Source organism: Talpa europaea (assembly GCF_964194135.1).
Source record: "Talpa europaea genome assembly, chromosome: 1".
NCBI lineage: Eukaryota > Metazoa > Chordata > Mammalia > Eulipotyphla > Talpidae > Talpa > Talpa europaea.
Window position 1 is genome coordinate 27,232,388 of NC_140073.1, and position 21,997 is coordinate 27,254,384.

The 21,997-nt window shown below is 35.0% G+C and overlaps 1 protein-coding gene across 3 annotated transcripts in view; it reads right to left on the minus strand.

Moving 5' to 3' along the window:
* Positions 1–2,039: 2,039 nt before the first annotated feature.
* Positions 2,040–21,997, minus strand: part of ANO3 (anoctamin 3) — a gene marked incomplete at both ends in the record, with an annotated part of 255,438 nt that continues 235,480 nt past the window's right edge. For all 3 annotated transcript variants that reach the window (XM_084254786.1, XM_084254785.1, XM_084254787.1), the window contains 9 exons: positions 2,040–2,222; positions 2,507–2,612; positions 2,789–2,869; positions 6,680–6,827; positions 8,913–9,065; positions 10,297–10,430; positions 12,017–12,114; positions 20,733–20,790; positions 21,566–21,677. In XM_084254786.1, coding sequence (XP_084110912.1) covers positions 2,040–2,222; positions 2,507–2,612; positions 2,789–2,869; positions 6,680–6,827; positions 8,913–9,065; positions 10,297–10,430; positions 12,017–12,114; positions 20,733–20,790; positions 21,566–21,677 — 1,073 coding nt within the window. The remainder of the gene's footprint in view (positions 2,223–2,506; positions 2,613–2,788; positions 2,870–6,679; positions 6,828–8,912; positions 9,066–10,296; positions 10,431–12,016; positions 12,115–20,732; positions 20,791–21,565; positions 21,678–21,997) is intronic.

The following is a 21,997-nucleotide window of genomic DNA, read 5'->3' on the forward strand; positions in this document are numbered from 1 at the left end:
TCTTTAACAGACAGAGAGTATTTATTCTCAGGCATTGTAATACACTTAACTAACCAAGTAAAAGAAATGCAGATGCTACAAAGATGCAGGAGGTTAGAACTCCTTTGTGGAGTTAGTAGAATTAGTTACTATAAATAGGTGGCAGAAACAGAATCTCTATGCAATGTGTATGAAAGAATCCCATGTGGGAAGGGCACGTGAAAGAATTTTAGAGTATGAAATTTGTCCCCTTGCTCAGAATTAGACGACAAGTAGGGATATGAATATTTTTGACAAAAACCAACCAACCACCTACCTACCCGACAACTGTAATATATTAGCTTTTCCCTGGGGGAAACAAGGGAAAGCAAAAAAGAAAAACATTTTCAGTGTAAGGATTATAAAAATAGTAAGAACAACTTTATACTTTTCTTACTAGAGAAATCTTAGTGTATATTTCAATTGTATTGAATTGGCCTGTGTAAATTTTGGGACTATCTATGCTATGTTTAATTGGACAAAAGTTAATTGGACAAATAATAACCAAAATAGTAAGCTATATATGAGTGTGTATAATCTCCCAAACTATTTCTAGGAGAGGAAAAAACTGAGATTAGCTTTGATGTTTTATATGGAAATATGTCCTACTTACTGCTGTACATCCTCTTATTTCAATTCTTTTGCCGCAGATGGCCACCAAAGCTTGTGCCTCCACAGACTTTCCTTTAATTGAATGCCCCATTATTCCCACTTCTTTAGACTATGAACAGTCACACTAATAGATAATAGAACTGACACTGAAACAGAAGCTGCACAATAAAGCAAATTGAGGTCTTTCACAATTAATTTGACTTTGTTTTCTAGGGAATTTTTAAAAATAAACTCAATCTATCAAAGAAATAATAACAAAACTCTGTTCAATGATGAAAAGAAAGTGGAAAAAAAGTGGTTTTTTTTTACAAATAATATAAATTTATATTCATGCATTACTTTCATTAGCTCATGAGCAAGAGATGACATTGTTGGAAAAGCATACATATTGCAAAGCATCTGGCTTCTGTTTTCCTCAATAAACAAGTCACAAATGGGATAGTGTGCCAATGTTCTCAGAGCTGATAAATTAACTTGCATTACACATTGTCAAGGTGCAAAGGTACAAGGAAAATCAACATATTTACAGCAGTTCAAGTTATTCAGTGAGAGCTGTTGTAATAAATCAGGAAGCGAAATATTAAATGTACTATAAAACTGCCTTTTGCAGTAAAGTATGGATTTATCTTCTCAATGATATGAAAATAACCATTCATGTTTTATATGCATGTGGCTCTATTGGCATTTAGTTATAAAGAAAGGCAGTATAACTGGTCCTATCAGTGACAAAATAGATTTGAATGTAGTAGATGCAACAGAATATTATTTCATGAATCGTATTCATTTTGGAATTTTAGATTTTTGGTTTGACTATTAAGGTGATGTGCAATTCTTCAACTGCATAGTGAATATAAAGCAGCATAATTTCCCTGTGGCACTGGTTCATAAGCTCAGCAAGAAACAAGGGAAATTCTTATAAACCTGTAAGCTGAAGGGACATGGATTTTTGGCAGCAAAGGCAATAATTGATTATTTCTTGCATGTATTAACTCACCCTATGGTTTCAAAGTCATTAGAATGTGAATGAAGATAACACAATTCTAAGTCATTCCTGGAGTGTGAACATTTACATTGAAATCTTGTCTTTAGAAACCTCACCATTACCCTTCCTATTACGCTACAGCTGATGGAAGGTGGAGGTCTCCAAACACACAACTCCCTGAGTCTGGTTCTGAGAATTAGATTCTGGCTTCCTGCAATGTCAATCTAAGCATTATTTTAAGGTCAGGAGTCATCTTTTTCTTCCCTAGAAATGCTGGCTATTTCAAATACCAGAGATAACTGCGATGCAGTTCCAAGGAGCACAATATACACGATTGCCAGGTATAACCTTCCTCCTAGATCCCACCTAAAATTTGAACTTGCTGTGATTCCCATGGCTACTGCTCCTACTGGGAAACAGGTACCAACTAAGGCCATTCATGATGAACAGGGTGACCACTTTTTCTCCGCTGTTGTTGTAAATGTTCTAATTCAGCTTCGTACATCATTTCTTGGACGAGGTACTTCTCCCGTCGTATTCTGTCATACAGATTTTTTGGTACATCTGGAATCAGGTATGCGATGAATGACTTGATCCCAAAAACAAGGTGCTGCAAATTTAAGAGGGGAAAAGTACAATATTCAAAGATTATGAAATGCTAATTATAAAAAAGAATACCCAATGTTGTATTTGACTAACAGTCGATCAAACATTGGAACATAGAATATATCATCTGTATCAATTTTCAAAGATTGCATTTGAAATAGTACTGTTGCCTTCCATCAAATAAGTGCTAGGAGGAATGAAGGGCTTTTTCCTCTTTTTACTGTGCTAGACTGATATCACATTATAAATAATACTTGTTCAAAATAACTTTATCAGTCTTTGACTTACCTCAAACACAATGATGAAGGCCAGTCGAGCAGCGAGGATGTGCCAGTATTGTAAGGTAAATTCATAGGGTTTGGAACTCCAAGGGGGACCTCTGTAATCTCTGTACCTAAAACCCACAAAAACCAAAGAATTTGAGGAACAGAGACTAATGTGTAGAGGCCCCAAATGTTCTTGATTTGTATATATTCCAAAATGATATATATATGGGTTCTTTAATGTGTAAAGGGGAGGTAATGTAATGGGGAAAGGAAGAAGAAAAGAACTATAATTTAAAGCAAGTACCTGCAATAACCAGATTTTCCCATACCGAGCTCACTCAGGTCAAAGAAGGAGAGGCTATTGTTGACATATCCTTTTAAGCAACTGAGAGAAAAGAAAAGTATTATGTGATTCAGAGATTCATCAATTTCTAGTGCAGTTCCTTCATTACAAATGACAGGATTTAAAAGATTCATTTCCACTCAAATTATAAATTCCTAGCACTTCAACTCTTGTATTCTATTCCCTAACTTCCATTATATCTGTAATTGCCCCTTAATGAGATAAACTCTTGGTCATTTTCCCCCTGTAATTTATAATTAAACAGCCAGTCAATAAACGTATTCATTTGTGATTTGTTAATTTACTCAATATGTATTTATTGAGGACCTACAATTTTTTGCTTTTAAGAAAAATCTAGATGCTTGGTGTTCAACAATAAACAAAAGAGGCAAAAATCCCTATGATATAAGATTAGGGATTAGACTGTGGTCAGGGTTGTTACAACAATCTTAGAAGATATACATTATTCTTTCCATTATACAGATTAAAGAACTATGGTTTATAGAGAAAACTTTTCCCTAGGCCCATAAGCCTTAAAATCCTTTATATTTTCAGTTATCTTATATATCAATATTTTAAAAATTTATTGGGGGTCTCAAAGCCATTTGCATAGCAACATACCTATTGATATTTTATGTATTAGAAATTAAAGCTGAGACATTTATAAAATATGTACCAATTCATGTAAAAGTACTGTCAAATCCATTAAAATTAATATGCATACCACATTTTTTATTATTGATAATTTTATTTAAAAAAATTTTACTAGATAACACTGGTTTATAATAATGCATATGACTCAGAGTCATAGGTTTATACCTGTTCAGATGTAAGTTATCACAAATATAGCACATTAAAAAAAGCTAAAAGAAAGAAAAATGTGGTATGAAGAATTATGTTTTTATGTGATTAAAAATCCCTTTTGATGTCTGTCTCATAAAAGACGGCTACATTCTCATGTCTGCTAGTGCATTTACTCTATTGCAATATGTTGATTTGGCTAAAGAGTATTTAGAGAATCTGGCCTCACACAGATAAGTAATTGGACAAAGGAGGACTATTTTAATAGCGTTTCAGATAGTTATGCACATTTTTCTTTGATATCTCAGCAAAATTTTGTATATGTAGTCAGTTTTTAAAGTTTAGTTGCAATGTGAAATCATAAACTAAATAAAGTTTAATTTCAATAAGCACTGAACTTTTCATATGGATCTTACATTAAAATCCCTAAGTCTATCTTGTAATTTGAATTTATCTCTTAAGGAGATTTATAACATCATATAAAGGTAATTTGGAAAATTTATTCCTGTAGTTATAAAGATCATCTAGATATTACCACAGCTTTATGAAAAAAAAAACACAATTGTTAACATCAGTATTGATTTTAATCAGAAAAAAACAATCTGTAGATATTGTAGTGGTAGATAAAAGTTATCCAAAATTCAAATTTTCATTTCAAAGCTTGAATTTTATTAGTGAAAATAAATACTGTCAATAATTTTCCTTAAAATGACATAATAGTTTTATGCATTTTATTAAAGAGTGTCTGCTAAGTGCTCAAGCCTGAATAATCATAGCTTGTCTGGAATGTTTGTATAATTTGCAACAATCACACATGGATTTTTCTTCGAGACAACCCTCATCATTTGGTATGTAAAAGTGCTTCTTGCACAGTTCACAATTTGTTAAATAAACAATCATAAAACATGTTTCTTCAAACTGATGACTAGATGGTTTCCAACTGATTCAAAGAGATCTAAATAAATGAAAAATTACCACAGCTTTATCAAAAACATTCTGGAATTTCTCGACATTTTTAAAATAGTGGTGAGAAATGCAATTCAAATTCTAGTATTTAGGGAGCTATGATCTTTAATTAAGCAAAGCAACCAAAAAATTGTATCTACCACTGCTTTTCACCATTGATATTTGCAAACATCAATATGGTAGAAAGTGATGTAGTATTGCTATGAAAATAGAATTGACCTCATGGACCCTGAAGGAGATCTGCAGCCCATATGTTGAGAACCTCTGCTCCAGGACAAACAATTGTAAAAACCTGAATTCAAATGTGCACCTCTCTCATACTAACCCCTGAATTCTTAATTTCAGTGCCATGCTAACTTCATACCCTTGCCTGTCCAACTTGGATCTGATAATTTCTCATTTCAACTGCTCTCTGCCAATACCCTTCTCTTCATTGCACCTTGTTCTTTGCCACTTCGCTCTGAAATGAACATAATTCCCATTTGGAAACTAAGCATTACCCCCTGCCACTCCCGCCCCCCAAAATGAAATAAGATGTCCCTATGAATGTGTGGTTTTAATCTCACAAATACCTTCCACATCTGTTTGAGATTTTTCTACACCTTTAGCCTCTGAATACAGACAAGGGGTCAGGTGCCATCTACATGGACGGCAGATTATAAATGCACACAGAGCAGGTATTTAGACAGCCTCATTTTCACCTGCCCTAGGTGGCAGTAAAGACACTAGCAAATGCTTCAGAGGAAGAGGGCTGCCAAACACACAGAGGCATTTTAAGCACTGCATCTGGGCTATTTTTAATTAAGAAAAAAGGTACATCTTTGGTTTTTCTCTATTGATGCTTAAACTATTTTTTCCTTAGTGTTTGACCGTTCAAAAATGTTATCTCAGGCATGATTTCTTAATCATAGTCCCAGATTGATGTTGTGCCTTTTAATAAGAGGCAAGAAGTTAGAATTTGAACCCAGGGTGTTTGACTTCAACTTAAAATTTTTGACAAGACTCCAAGATACAAAATAAAACTGCATGGCTTTGTTAGATCTCTTTGAAAAATTGAGATGTTTGCATTCAGAAAGGCATTTCTGTGTTGAGTTTATCAGCAGAGCTAAGGGTTGATTTCATTCTAAAACAGGGCTCAGTCTTTTGGGGCATATGTCTGCCTCTAGTTAAGATGCTTGTCCAAAGTTGCTCCTGAAGGAATGAGAAGAAGCCTCTCCTAACACTCTGCTATCATTATTTTTACACCTAAGGCAAATCTCCAGCAAAAATTTCCATTTCTCTCTGTTACCCACAACTAGCGACTTCATGCATTCTTCCCTGATCTATAATTTTAAGTAGGAAATAACTGAAAAAGCTATGGTTCTAACTAGGTGACCTTGTTCTTCAGGGGACATTTGGTGAAGTCTAGAGATATTTTTGAAGGTCACTACTTGGGAGTCTGCAGGTTGCTACTGGCATCTAAGTGGAAGGCAAGGATGCTGCTGAATATCCTACAATGCACAGGGTAGCCCCTTCCCCATCAAAAAGGGAGAATTATCTGGGATAAAATGTCATTAGTGCAGAAGTTGAGAAATCCTGCTCTAACATGTGTATTTAAATTCTAAAAAAAGTATGTGGGAGTCAGGCCCAGGATAACATTTTCTGTACCCTTACAATCCTAGCTATAAATTCCATTTGAAGCATCTCTCTCTATATAGTCAACAGTTTCTTCATGTTCTGTATTATCCTACAAACTAGCTTCTATCCCTTCAGCAAGCTGATAAACCTTTATGGGTTTCAACTTTCCAATCCATATAGTCAAAAGATTATGTTGCACAATTTCTAAGGGGCTTTTTCAGTTCTAGAATGTGACTTCTAAATACACTGTAATATTTTTAACCTTTTAGTCCTAGTGATGCATAGAGAGACTTTAAACTTATTTACTGTAAGAAACACTGCTGCCTTTTTTATTGTGCTTGGTTGCATCCAATAAATGCTGTGATCAGGATCAGTGCTCTTAATGGTCAAAGAACAAAACTTTGCAGTAATTTTTCTTTTTAGTAACACATAAAATATATCAGGAAAATGTGCAAAATTCACCCTTACTTTTCGCTGTATTCAAACCGACTTGCACAAGGGCCATATTTATATTCATAGACAAAACGTGGGATATAATCTGATGTAATGGCAATTACAAATGCATTGGTGATCACAGCCAAAATACCAATTCCTTCAAGAATTCCATACCAGATACCTAGTAGGAGAAAAATTGAAGATCAAAATAAGTCAGAAAGAAAAAGAAAAATACTGGATGGTCTCTCAAAGCAGGAATTTAGAAAACCTAAATAAGGGACCAGGAAAAAGACTAATTAATACAAACTAAATATCAAAATCAACAAGCAACTATAAACAGAGACACACTAAGGGGAGGGGAGGAAGAGGGATAAAGGTCAAAATAAGGGGGGTGGGAATTGTATGGGGAATATAACCAAAATGAAAATGCATACATTGTGCAAAAATGAAAAATGATATAAGAATTATATAAAATAAAATATTAAAAAATAAAAATAAAAAATAAGGAAAAAAGATCAAAGAAAGTAAATAAAATATAAAAATTTAAGCTGTCAAGTGAATATTTTAGAAATTTTCTTTTTTTGAAATATGTACTTATTTTAGATCCACACTTAAGTCCATAATTTACTTTCTTAGTACAATGTCTCACTACAGCACAGCTACTGAATAGACTTCCACAGAGGAAGGTAGACTCCATCCTGGAGATCTTAAAATTACAATGTCATTAGGAATCAGCTCATGCTGGTAATGAGACATGGAATATTTGCCTAAGATATTTCAAAGCCTAATGTTGAGAACTTACTGAGGTGATAAAAACAATCTTTACGTTCTATATCATCATGTAAGCACTGGAATATCTGCATTCACTATTGGTTTGCCTTTGTCTTTGCCAAATACTTTTTTTTGAGATAAAAACACAAAATAAATAAAACTAGTTTGCTGTCAAGACTTGGAAGAAGATCAACCTGTAATCATATACACATACAAAAGAGTTTTACTACTGATTATCATCCAGACTTCAAATGGGATTACATTTATTATATTTAGTCTTAAAAATGTTAATTTAAAAAAAAAGTCCTGGAAAGAAATACTCAAAAATGCCAGAAGTACCAAAGGTCAATGGCTAGCATGGTTACTTTCTCCTCCCTCCCCACCTACCTTCCTTGTTTTTTACATTCTTTATAATGTGGCCACATTTATAATGTGGCTATAATGTGAAAAATAAAATTAAATAGAAGCTTTAGGTTTTAATATTTAACATTTACCTGGTTGGGGAGATTATAAGAGAAGAAATCAGAATTGATAAGAAAACAATATTTGGGCACATCAAAATTTAATATTTATTTTTACAAAAGTAATGTTACTCAGCCAAAATGACGACGACTACTTGTAATAAAATATTTGCTTCACAAAACACACAAAGGACTATTTTGCCTAAAATACAAAATGGAGTTGCTGAGGAAATGGATCCACATTCACTAATAGTGAGAGTAGAAAATGGCGCATTTTTGCAGACCATGCATCAAGATCTTTATTGCATGTGCTCTTTGACACAGGAGTTTCATTCTAGGAATAAATCCTGAGAAAATAGTCAAAGTATATATGAAGCTGTTCACCTTGTTCATAGCAAAGGGCTGAATTAATAATCTAAAATCTCCACTTAAGGGACTGCTTCGAAAATGCATAAAAACATAATAGAAATCTGTGCAGCAGTAATAAAGAATGAGGTAATAAAGAATGGAAAGTTACAAACAAGTTTTGAAGCAGCATGTTTATTTTTTTAAAAAAAATTATTTAATTTTATACAAGAACTGGGGTACAGGCCAAAGGTGCGGGAGGGTGAGAAGATTCACCAGAGACAGAGTGGGGAGCAGAACAGGCAGATGGACCGAAAGTACTGCTGAGGGAAGCAGTGGGCAAGACAGGAGAGGTCTGCTGCACCATGTAGGAATCTCCCTCCCTGGCCAGCCGGGAATCAAACCCATGCTGCAGAGGCTGCAGACAGCTTCACAGCGCTGTGCTCAACCTGCTGCGCCATAGCCACCGGGGAGGCCCAAAGAAGCAGCATGTTTAAAGTGCACTTACTCATTAGTGTGCATTTTATTCTTTGGTTGAATAAAACTGCTCAGTTTTATTATGGTTGGGAGGGAGTCCCCAGAAATAGAAAAACACATGGTGCTAAGTAAAATCAAGCCACTTCTTAATGACAGCAATGCAAAAACCATTTAATTTCTGAAACTCACCTGTGTCAGTTTTTGGAACTTACCTATATCAGTGGCTCGGGCTGGCAGAGGCCTGCGCCACTGGGTGACAAATTTGTATGCATCCAGCCTAATCTCAATGATGTTGTTTAACAAAGCCAAAAGGGGAGCCAGAGGAAAAGCCGCAACAAAGATGGTGGTAAAACCAAACTGCAAAACTATAAAGGGAAAGCATTAGAAAATCAGTGATGTAAACATCTTATTAGTAATAGAAACACTATCATCTATTGCATGTAATATTAGGTGTATATTAGACAATATTAGACAAAGTGTATATAGTATTAGGTGTATATAATACACCTATATAATATTAGGTGTATAATATCCGAGTGTAATATTAGGCGCGTCACATAAATTACCATTCATCCTTTCAACATCTCTGCAAGGTAAACATGTTTATTCCATTTTATAGTTGAGAAAACTATAGTTCCTATTTGTTAAGTTCACTTCCAAAGGGTAGATAGCCAGAAAGCTTTTAACATTTACATTTAAACTCAGATCTCGATGGATTGAAAGCCTATGTTCTTTCCACCATGCAGCATGAAGAAAGAATAAATAAAATACAAGAAGTCAGAGGAAGACTTGGGGAAAAAAAAGCTTAGCACAAGAAGGGACCGGAGACCTAATTTGGTTTTCTTTTTTTCAAAGACTAGAAAACTGAAGTTCAGAGAAAAAGCTAATGTTAAGACAGCACTCAATGGTTTTAATAGTTGGAATGGGAATTCTTTCTTTTTTTTATGTTTCACACACTTTGATTTTTTAATTTTTTTTGTTTTGCATTTTTTTAAATTTTATAACCCAAATGCCCAAAAATAGATGACTGGATCAAGAAGAGGTGGTACATATACACAATAGATATTACTCAGCAATCAAAAAAGATAAACTCATGCAATTTGCAGCAACATGGATGGAGTTGGCAGGGATCATGCTCAGTGAAATAAGCCAGAAAGAAAAAGAAAAGTACTGGGAACTCTTCTTAATATAGATAAGTTTCTTGAAAAAGCTGAGGTTCAGACTAGGTCTGTGCAAAGGTTTATTATGAAAAGGAATATTGTCTTGTTTGGGTGGGATGGTACATTTCTTAACATAGCATTTGATTCTGCTTCCCATGACAAGACAAGGAGGGTAGCTTTTGAGCAAATATTTTAAACTATGAGAACCCTTACTTTGAATAAATATTATGGTGGCCAGAGGACAAAATGTGTGCAAATGTGTGCACCTTCTAGAATGTGCTTTGGTATCTTTTCTAGCTCTGTTGAGGTAAAGGCACAGATATGTTTTGATAGAGTTTAGAAAAGAGGGGAATGATTTTCTCCTTTGAACTAAAGCCTGCATGAAGTAGAAAAATAATATCAAGAATGACAACTCTGCAGAAAGTTCTTTCCTTACCCATTTCTAAGTACTCATCCATCAGTCCATGAATATTCATGGGCTGCAGATTCCAATCATTTTCCCACTGAGGTATGGAGGCATCTTGTACTCCCCGCTTGATTTTATGTCGTGACCACCAGTTCTGGATCAACCTACATTCAAAACAGACAAAGAACTTTTGAGCTCTATTTTAGGAATGATGGACAATTTATAGTGCATGTAGAAAAGAGAAACACCAACTATACTTGGGACTGCACTAAGCATTCCTGAGAGCTGGAGATATTTGCATGGTCTCACCTTCCAAGATTAGCACCAGAAAAAAGGATTCAATCTTCCAGAACTCTCCCAGATCCTGTAAACATCTACATATTTATCCAGAAATTGATCTCCTTATATACTTAAATGCTTCCTGATATTGATTAGATAAATATACATTTTTATGATTCTTTCCATCAACCCCAACTATAAAAATACTTAACCACTAATGTTGCCTTTTGATTGGCTATAGGTCCTTCACTGCTCATCATCCTTATCTTCTGGGCTGTGTTCTCTAAATATGGGTAAAATCAAATTCCACATTAAGTAACTGAGCCTTTGATGGGGTTTCAAGATATGTAGATTCTAGTCTCCAACACGCAATGTACTAGCTATGTGACTTTTAGCCAAGTGACTTCACCTGCCTGAGTTTATAGATCAAAAGGTTTGAGTATTAGAGATTACACTATGTTACTTCTGTGGACAATAATTTATAGCCATTCATCTGCATTGAAGTCAAGTTCTCAGACTTGGAAAGGAAATAACAATACTCTTTCCACAGCACAGGGGTAGTCTTGAAATTATGTGACTCAGAAATATTCTAGTATACTATACTATATTCCAAGTCATGAATTATCTTAAGATTTAGATGCAAATCTAAATCTTGTCTTGATGACAAACCTCTGCTATTTATATTATCAATGAACTAACCAGTTAATTTCCCTTGGTCAAAAATAGTCATGCTTGTTAATCTTGATTAAGTTCTATAACAGATTTAAACATTTCTATAGTAAATTGTTTTAAATACACTGTATTTGGAAAGATAATATATTTTAATACACATAAAGGGGGCATTCAGTTTCCTTCTATATTAACATTTCACAATTAAAACTTACCTAAAATTATAAAATTAGAATGCTATTGTTTTGATATCATCACAATCAATTTGATTCTAAGGACTTTTTTTTTTTTTTTTTTTGGTGTTGACAGAGTATAAAACTTCCACAACCAAGGATTTTATCTTTGTTTTATTCTTTCTTTTATGCATTGGGGTGGGGAATGAACATGCTTTATTAAACAACAAACTTGGTCTTCTGGTAGTCACAAGAAACCAGAAAGTTATTTTTAGCCTGAAGAACTTATACTGTCAATGTTTTAGGTTTAGCAACAAATACCTTGGTATGTTGAATTCTTGGTATGTTGAATAGAGTACCAGTTACTCTAAAGCCATTTTCAGCCATTATTTCTTTTAATCTTCATAGCTATTCTTGAGGTAGAGCTGTTGATTCTTTCTCAGAGATACAAAAATTGAAGCTCAGACAGATTTATTACCTTGCACAAGGTCACATATTTACTAAGGAGCAGAGTTGGAACAGAACTTTTATCTGTCTGATTACTAACCCCAAATTCTTAAGAACTATCCACACTACCTCTTTCTTCTTTGGAACTATATATAAAGGAAGTTTAAAAATACAGTGCTCACGGGTATCCCAGTTCCATGAAGTTATTCCATATTTGCTTCAAAAACATGATAACTCCCATCTGGAGGCAGAGGTCTATCAAACAGCCACTAGGATGACACTACAATAGAACAGTAAGAGTAATAATGATCTGTCTCTTCCCAGTTAGTTTAAACATTCCTACAAATTGTACCATAAAATCTAAAGCCAGGCCACACAATCTCAAGGCATAAAGAAAATAAAAACAAGAAAGAAAGTATAGATGAGGTCACTTGTTATGGATGTTTTCATTAATTATACAAATTAATATTTACTTTAATGAATATTTACTATCCACTAAGCTCTTCATTAAGCATTATCACATAAAATAAATACTCTGGGATTTTTATATAACTCTTGAAAATCAGGAGACAGGAAATGTTTAATTCTACGGCAAAATGTTTACAATATGTTCTTTTAAAATAAACCTTTTATAGATTTATAGAAAATTTGCAGATTGTGCATAGTACCTCTATGGTCCCTCAATTCCTGCATAGTCCCTTCTGCTAACAAGGTATATTTGTCAAAAGCAGGAGAGAGACAGCTGCAAGTTGCTATTAACTGAACTGCAGGCATTATTTAGGTTTCACCAGTTTTTCAATTAATATCCTCTTTCTGCTCCAGGACCCAGCCTAGAATATTATATTTACTTGTTAGTGTCCATAGACTCTTCTGGTCTGTATAGTTTCTCAATTCTGATATTCTTGACACTTTTGAGGACTGCTTGACAGGTATCCTGTGCAAAATACCCCAATATGTTTGTCTGATGTTTTCACATGTTTAGAGTGGGGTTTTGTGTTTGGGGAATAGAATTGGAAAGGTGACTTGTCATTCTCATCACAGCCCATCAAGGACTACACAGCATTACCAGTGATAATAACCTTCATCACTTGGTTGCTATAGAGTTTGCCAATATTTCCACTGTAAAATTGCTCATTTTTATCTTTCCTTAAAAGTGAGTCACTAAGTCTAGCCCACTCTCAAGGTGAGGTGTAGGTGTTAAGCTCTATTTTCTTGATTGGGAAAGCATGCCATGAAATATTTTGTCAGAATGATCCCAATTTTGTCTTCCTGTGTTGCTGTTTTTTTTTTCCCTAGATTTTTTTTTTAAAAAGCATTAGAAGCATTAGAAGCCCACACAGACAAAAATGTTATTATAATAAAAATTGTAATCAATGTGTTTTGCTTGAAAACTTTGTACTATGGAAGTTGTGTGGGTAGGGAAGCATGGGTCTGTCTCTTTAGAAATGGGTTCATGTCCTGCTCATAAGGATGACAGTGTCTGTGGCTTTGATCCACTGTTTCTATTTTTATCAAATTGGTACCAGCGCAATTTCAAAGGAAACAAAAAATTAGGACATGAAGAACTTTTCAGGTTCCAGCCCAGTAACTTAAAATTTCTTAATCTGATCCAGACAGAGGATTTGCCAGTGGGAATTCTTATTGTGCAGAGAAGACTCATTCTTCCATCCAAGCATGCCCTTTATTTCCAGGATAAATTTAGAAACCCCTGAACTCTGCCATAGCTATAGGATAAATGAGTTAGGTAGAATGTCTGAGGCTCAATCATTGTTAATCTACAAAGGCACATCACAGAGCACAGCTATGGATCACACCTACAAGCTCAAACACTTCATTTTGATAGAGAGAAACAGAGGTAAATTGACTTGCAATATGCAATATTGCAATATTAATTGGTGGTGTGGATGTGAAAGTCTTGGTCTCCTATACCCTATCCATTGCTCTTTTACATAATGCTAAGGATGGTCTCTCCTTACCAAATATGTTTGTTGATTTGAAGGGCTGGTTTAGAACAACCATATTATTATGTGGGAAGGAAAAAATAAGACAATCATAGAACCATTTAATTTGATCATTCCCCATAATGATAGGCTAAAATGTAGAGGTTGGATAATAGGCCACCCATAATACTTTTTGAGATTGAGTCTTGATGAATTTGTAATTTATAGGGTAGAGAAAGAGATTACATAGGCTTTTTTTTTAAATAAAGGTTTTCCCCCTTCATATAATGATTTCCATGAACCACAATCCAATCCTTTAATCCTGTAAAATTCATTAGGTAAAAAAAAGCTCATACTTAAAATGAGAAAAAGAGCATGGTTCAGTGTACATGTTTTCATTCTCATTGTACTACTCAAAATTATATGGTCATGGACAACCCAATGGTGGTTATCTTCACATATAGAGTTCCCTCCATATACCATGGGTTTTTGTATCCTTGGCTTCAACTAACCACTGCCCGAAAATATGTATTATGTAGTTAGGCCTATGTTGGTTGTCTGTACTGAACATGAGCAGACATTTTTATTCTTGCTATTATATCCTAAACAATACAGTATAATAACTATTTATACAACAGTTACACTGCATTAGTTATTATGACTAATCTTGAGATGATTTAAATTATATGGGAGGATGTGTATACATTACATGCAAACACTGCACCAATCTATATAAGGGATATGAACATCCTCAGATTTTGGTATAGGGATGTTTCCTTGAAACCAATTTTCCCACAGGTACTGGGGATAATTGCATTTTTCTTCATTTTCTCATTTGCTCCTCTTGTGAACCTGGTGGGATGGTTATTGGTATCCTTTTTTTGTTAGATGATGAAGCTAAATAGTAGATAGGGTTATCCAGACTCTACTACCCATATTTCTTCCACTTCATCTATTTTATCAGGTTTATTTTACAACCACCATGAAGATATTGCCTCACACATATGAGAATATCCTATCTCACAAAGGCCAGAAACAAATGCTGATGAGATGTGGAGAAGAAGGTAACCTATTACACTGTTGGTGGGAAAGGAGACTGTTCAGACTTTATGGGAAACAGTATGGAAGCTTCTCAAAATATTAAAGAAAATAGATCTACCATGCTACTCAGCAATTCTACTCCAAAAGATATCTACCTGCAGAATGCAGAATCACTAATATGATTGGATATATGCACTCCTATGTTTACTGCAGCACATTTACAATAGCCAAATTATGGAAACAACTTAAATACTAATTGACAGAGCAGTGGATTAAGATGCATATATAAACAATGCAATGCTATTCAGCTTTATTTTTTTTTTTTTTTTATAGAGGCATGCTTTATTTATTTGTTTGCTGGTTTGTTTGTTTGTTTTTGTTTATACATGCACTGGGTACAGTCAGAAGCGCGGGAGGGTGAGAGAATTCACCAGAGGGGGGAGCAGAGCAGGCAGAAGGACCAAAGTACACTGCTGAGGAGAGCAGCGGGCAGCAGGAGAGGTCTGCGCGCCATGTGGGACCCTCCTCCGGTGGCCTGGGAGCAGCCGGGGATCGAACCGGCGCCGCAGAGGCCGCGGGCAGCTTCGCAACCCAGCGCTCAACCGCTGCGCCACCGGGGAGGCCCGCTATTCAGCTTTAAATAAAGATGAAATCTTGTCATATGACACAGCACGGCTGGAACTGGAGGGGATTATACTAAGCAAAACAAGTCAGAAGGGGAAAGACAAATAACCAGATGACTGCACTCATATGTAGAATAGAAACAAAACAATACAAAGAAAAAGAACAGACTAAAACAAAAACAGTTGAAATCTGTCTGTAGAATTCAGGCTACCAGAATGCGAGTGTGTGGGTGGGATAGAGAGGACAGTGTGGAAGAGGGTCAATGGACTATAGTGGAGGACTATGGGTGCTTTGGTGGTGGGCGTGGTATGGCAACATTCATTTGAAAAAGTATGGACTTATATGCTAAATCACATATGGTGTTGTAAACTAATTTTACCTCACTAAATAATACAATTTAAAACAATTATTTTCTTAAACCCACAGATTTATGGTCAACTAATCTTTGACAAAGGAGCAAAGACTATGCATTGGAGCAAAGAAAGTTTGTTCAATAAATGGTGCTGGGAAAACTGGGTCGCTACATGCAAAAGAATGAAGCTTGACCACTACCTCACACCATACACAAAAATCAACTCAAAATGGATTAAAGAACTAGACATAAGACCTGAAACCATAAAATACATAGAAGGAAATATAGGCGAAACACTATGTGATATTCACATCAAAGACATCTTTACAGACCCATCACCCAAAGCAGTGATAGTGAAGGCAAAGATAAACAGCTGGGACTACATCAAATTAAAGTGCTTCTGCACAGCAAAAGACAATAACAAAAACAAAGAGAAACCCCACCGACTGGGAGAACATTTTTGCACCCAACACTAATGATAAAGGACTGATCACAAAAATCTGCAAAGAGCTGATGAGACTCAACAACAACAAAGAAAATAATCCAGTCAAAAAATGGGCAGAAGAGCTAAAAAGAAACTTCTCTGAAGAGGAAATGCAAATGGCCAACAGGCATATGAAAAAATGTTCACCATCATTTGTAATCAGGGAAATGCAAATCAAAACTACCATGAGATACCATCTCACATCAGTGAGAATGGCACATATTAAAAAAACTAGCAACAACAAATGTTGGCGAGGGTGTGGAGAAAAGGAAATCTTCTGCACTGTTGGTGGGAGTGCAAACTGGTCCAACCACTATGGAGAGCTGTGTGGAGATTTCTGGACCTACTAAACATAGAGCTTCCATATGATCCAGCAATTCCACTCCTAGGTATTTACCCAAAGGACACAGAAACATCAATTCCAAAGAACACCTGCACCCCTGTTTATAGCAGCACTATTTACAATAGCTAAGCTTTGGAAACTGCCCAAATGCCCAAAAATAGATGACCAGATCAAGAAGATGTGGTACATATATACCATGGAATATTACTCAGCATTCAAAAAAGATAAACGCATGCAATTTGTAGCAACATGGATGGTGCTGGTAGGGATCATGCTCAGCGAAATAAGCCAGAAAGAAAAAGAATGGTCTCACTCATAGCAGGAATCTAGAAAACTTAAATAAGGGACCAGGAAAATGAATAAGTATAAGAAAGTGAAAATCAAAATCAACAAAAAACTATGAACCAGAGATACTTTTTGGGGGGTGGGGGGCGGGAGGGGAGGGATTGGGGTCAGTATGGGGGGTTGCAATTGTTGTATGGGGAATATAAAAATAAAATTTATTATTAAAAAAAATAAAATAAAATAATTATTTTCTACTATGGTCTCAATTGTGCCTTTATACTATCCTTATGGTGGCTGAAAAACAGTATTGAGAGCTCAGATTCTGAAGCTAGACTGGATTAAATAGAAATCAATTTGATAACGTCATCAATTTATAAACATCTTAGAATTGTAGGCAAATTACATAATTTCTCTAGGTCTCAGTTTCCTCTTCTGCAAAATAGGTGTAATAATAGAATTTCATTAGGATTATAGAGGCATGTTTTATTTATTTATTTGTTTGGTTTTTTTTTTTTTGTTTTGTTTATACATGCACTGGGTACAGTCAGAAGCGCGGGAGGGTGAGAGAATTCACCAGAGCCAGAGCGGGAGGCAGAGCAGGCAGAAGGACCAAAGTACACTGCTGAGGGGAGCAGCGGGTGGCAGGAGAGGTCTGCGCGCCATGTGGGACCCTCCTCCGGTGGCCGGGGAGCAGCCGGGGATCGAAGCGGCGCCGCAGAGGCCACGGGCAGCTTCGCAACCCAGCACTCAACCACTGTGCCACTGGGGAGGCCCCAGAATTTCATTAGGATTAAATGCATTAACACATGAGGAACACTTAGAATCAATTGCTGGAATGTACTGGCAAATAGTACATACTCATTAAATATTAGCAATTACTTTTATGTAGATTTACATAAAATACTATATAAAATCATATGAGGGAAGTCCAATATAGCTAGTTCATAAATGTTCTATATAAAATGGCAGTACTTTTTTCTCTCTTTATAATGATTACCATTTCTTGTGCCAGGGATTTGCATGCAAGAGCTAATTTTATCCACTTGTCACTGAGATAGTTATTCTTATCACAAGTTTACAAAAGAAGAAACTGAGATTTAGAGATTAAGATCATACAGTTAGGTGGGGCAGAATTAGAATGTAGACTCTCAGACTCCAAAGAAAATATTTACTACATTTCATGTTTTGTTTTTTTTTCTTTAAGACTATTATTGCTAAAGAAAGGAAAGAGACCTATTTGCATAACTTATATTACCCAACAGCATTCTGGAATATGTTTCAATAAATGCTTATTTGCATGACTGAATTTAAAGTGTCAATTATGATCTTCCATTATGTATACTTTTTGCATCTACACTGCAAGGATTTCTAGGGTCTATCACAAACTCACATTTTTCATTTCACTGACATTTTTTCCAAAATAAACAATGACTTGTTGCACAGTATGGCCACTGTCCATGTCATATATATTGCAGAAAATGTCTAGGATGTCTAAAGATTATGTTTCTTGATATCAGTATTATAAGTAATTCTTTGAGATTCTCCAAGAGAAATCATGATTTCCAATAATTTCATAAGTAAGCATAATATGCAGTCAAAAGTATTAATGATAACTGCGTCTAAAAAGACATCAATATACTGATCTATCTGCCTATAACCACTCTGTTTCCCATGTTCTTCGTACTAACTCCAGTTGGGCACTTCTGGAAAAAGAAATCATTGAGTCCCAAATTGGGTGGATAAAAAATTCTGCAGCAGGTATAATCCTAATTCTGGACCCTGAGAGAAAACTGCAAGTTTGATTTGGGATTTCCCAGAAGTCTGAGATATGAAAGGCCTTAATCTGCTTTTGGCTAATAGAAAATACCCACGTAGTTGAAGAGTCAGAGGACTGGAAATACCAGGTACAAGTTATAGAACACCCCCAACAGTTATAGAGCAGCTCCAACAATGCCTGAGCAGTCATTGTGCTGTGTTATGTAAATTATCTCTTACTTAAAACAGCTTTGCAACCTAAGGATTACCACTGCCAGTTTATAGATGAAGAGACAGATATTCAGAGAGGTTAACAAAGGGAAAAACAATAAGTAGAAAGATATGCTTTGGAGTCTTGGTTTCTATCATGTAATGCATATGTTCTCTGGAAGTTTTAAGCTTTCTTTATGTATCTCAGTCAAGTTCTAGAAAAATCTGGGGTGACAACTCTTGAGTTTTGGCTAACATTTTAGAAAGAGACTGGAAATATATCTATCCTCAGATTTTAACAGGGAATCTTTTCTAAGCCTTTATCTAAATTGTGACCTTCTACCAATGCCACCATGTATTAAATTACATATTAGAATAGATACAAGTTTGAACTAGAGTAAGACAAAACAATCTGACCAATGAAATTTACGGGAGTCCTAAATAAACATGATAACATGGTAAATTTAGAATCTCATTTTGACAAATGAAAAATAATGTTTTTATTAAATATGTGACTGCCAATTTGAGGGACATTCTTGACTACTCTTTAATACCAAAATAAACTTCCAAATGAGCCAAAAAAATAAATATTAGAAAAATAATATTAGTAAATATAAGTGTGAGTTTTTTTTTTTAATTTCCAGAATGGAGAATACAATTTTGGCATTATAAAAATCCGCCAAACAATTAATAATAGTGATATTTTGATTAGAAAATGCTGTAGTTTTGTAAAATAAGTATCAAAACAAAACTTAAAGATACACAAGAAAATGGGAAATATCTGCTTCAAATTTGAAAGATTAGAGTCTAATTTTATAAATATATAAAATAACTGTAGAAAACATGTCTAACTATTATGAGCAGAAACAGAACACACGCCATAATATACAATGTACAATGACCTTACGAAAAATATTTTTCATCTCAAGTGTAGTTAGCGAAATTGAAAACAAAAGGAGTCTTTTTGACATTATACTGGTAAAAATTAAAAAACATTTCTGTGGTAGCATAAATAGGGGCTAGCATTTTTGTCAGTCTCAGTGAAAACATACAATATGCTTACCTTATGTTTTATTATTACCACCCCTAGACATTTTGTTCCATGACATTCATTCATATGATGAATCAACAAAAATATGTGTCTGAGAAGGTTTATTTTTTTTATAAATTGGTATTTCAATGAGATTTTGTGTGACTAAAGTTTCCCTGCTTAAAAGGAAACCGCATATATTTGAAGGAGAAAGACAATGACATAAATTTTACTCAAATGTGGAATACAAAGAAACAAAACAAAGGAGCTGATAAAACAATCCAAACAAACCACAGAAATCTGACTGCACAATTGAGTCTACAAGGAAGGGAAGGAGAGTGGGGAGTGGGTCCAGTGGTCTGTGGTGGAGGGTTATGGGTACTATAGTGGTCAGTCAAGTTGTGGTATGGCAACATTTATCTGAAAAAGTGTGAACCTAAATCATATACGGTGTTGTAAATCAATGTGACCTCAATTAAAAATAAGTTAAAAATTGAAAACCCATGATATACATATATAATAAAAATTCTGAAGAGGAAAATTCCTGAAATAAAATTCCAGACTTTTGAATGGGGGATGAAGGGACAACAGAAAATTAAAGAAAGTTATGGTCAGGATCTTAGTGTTTAATCTCTAAGTTCACTAAGTTTTATCGGTAAGATGTAGCCCTTTCATTTCTAAACCAACAGGAAATCTTCTCTGCCAAAAATATTTCTTCAACATGCATGATATTCCCTGTACCCACCTAGTCTCTCTCTCTTCCACCCATTTCCTCCCACAATATTTGACTCATATTCATGCCCTTTCCATACCCACCCTTACAAGGTTACTTACTTCCTCCAGTCTCCACCGGTTAAAAAGTTTATTGTAATTTCCTGGGTGACCTACAAATCTGTAAAAAGTCATTTTAATTCATTAGCATTTATGTGGGGTTGACTGAAGAGCATCTACTAATGCTTCACAACAAATCCAAGTGTGGGTAGATATAAATGTTCACTGGTGCAATTTGTCCCCAAATTATTGACTTGTGCCATGCTTACACATCAAAGTACCTGACTTCAAAAGGAAAAAGTGATGTGTGCAGTCAGTACCAATGGGTTGAGAAGGTACAAGTCAAATCAACTGAACAAAACACTCCACTTTCATCTGTAGAATTTTAGTGTTCATTGACCTAGTTAGTGAATATTTTAATAAGCCCCTAAATTACTTGGTTTACAATGTGTCTAGCTTCAGTATGTTTCCATGCCACTGGCTAGAGTTAAGCATATGGCAAACCAGAACATTATTCTAATGTGCTTTCTTTTGATATTTTGCAATAATGGTTGGGAAAAACTGTTAACACTAGGAGGAAGAGGTTTCTACAGTAAGAAGCTGTCACCTAGGATTACACAAAAGGAAATTGTCTTATATAACAAAACTATTACTGATGATTAAATAGTCATAATTCAACCCAAATGGTACTAGGTTTTAATTTTTTATACCAACCCTAGTTGGTAGTGGCAGTCGGAAACACTGTATTAATAAGTCTTAACTGACAAAACATATGAAGACTGATTAGCACAATATCCCAAGGCAGGGAGCAACAATTTGCCATCTCTGCTAACAAACTGGCAATGGAACTTTTTATAATCCTTTTCACTCTGAAAAGATGCATACATATGACTTACCTCCCCAAAAAGAAAGCAATATAGAAGATAGAACTATTTAAGTTGACAAATTGGAAGAGGAACATCTTCAGGGCAAAGCTGTTTTCCCATTCAGATTCTGTTCGAGGATATTCTAAAAGGAACATAAAGTGTGTTTATACAGATGAAGTGAAGGATGAGAAACATCTATACAGAGTCAGAGGCCCCACATTCAAGTTCTGGTTTAGCCATTTACTAGTTCTATGAACCATTTGGTGTCTCTGTGTTGTAGTGTCTGTGAGTGGTAATATCTGCTGCACAGAACTGGTAAAATGATCCCTGATAATCTTCAGACTTCCCCTACAATTATGAAAATATGATGCCTGTTATAAATATTTAAATTTTTTTAAGGATTTTCTCCGCTATTGACATTTAGAGACAACCATAAACATTGAACAGTTCTTCACCACATTG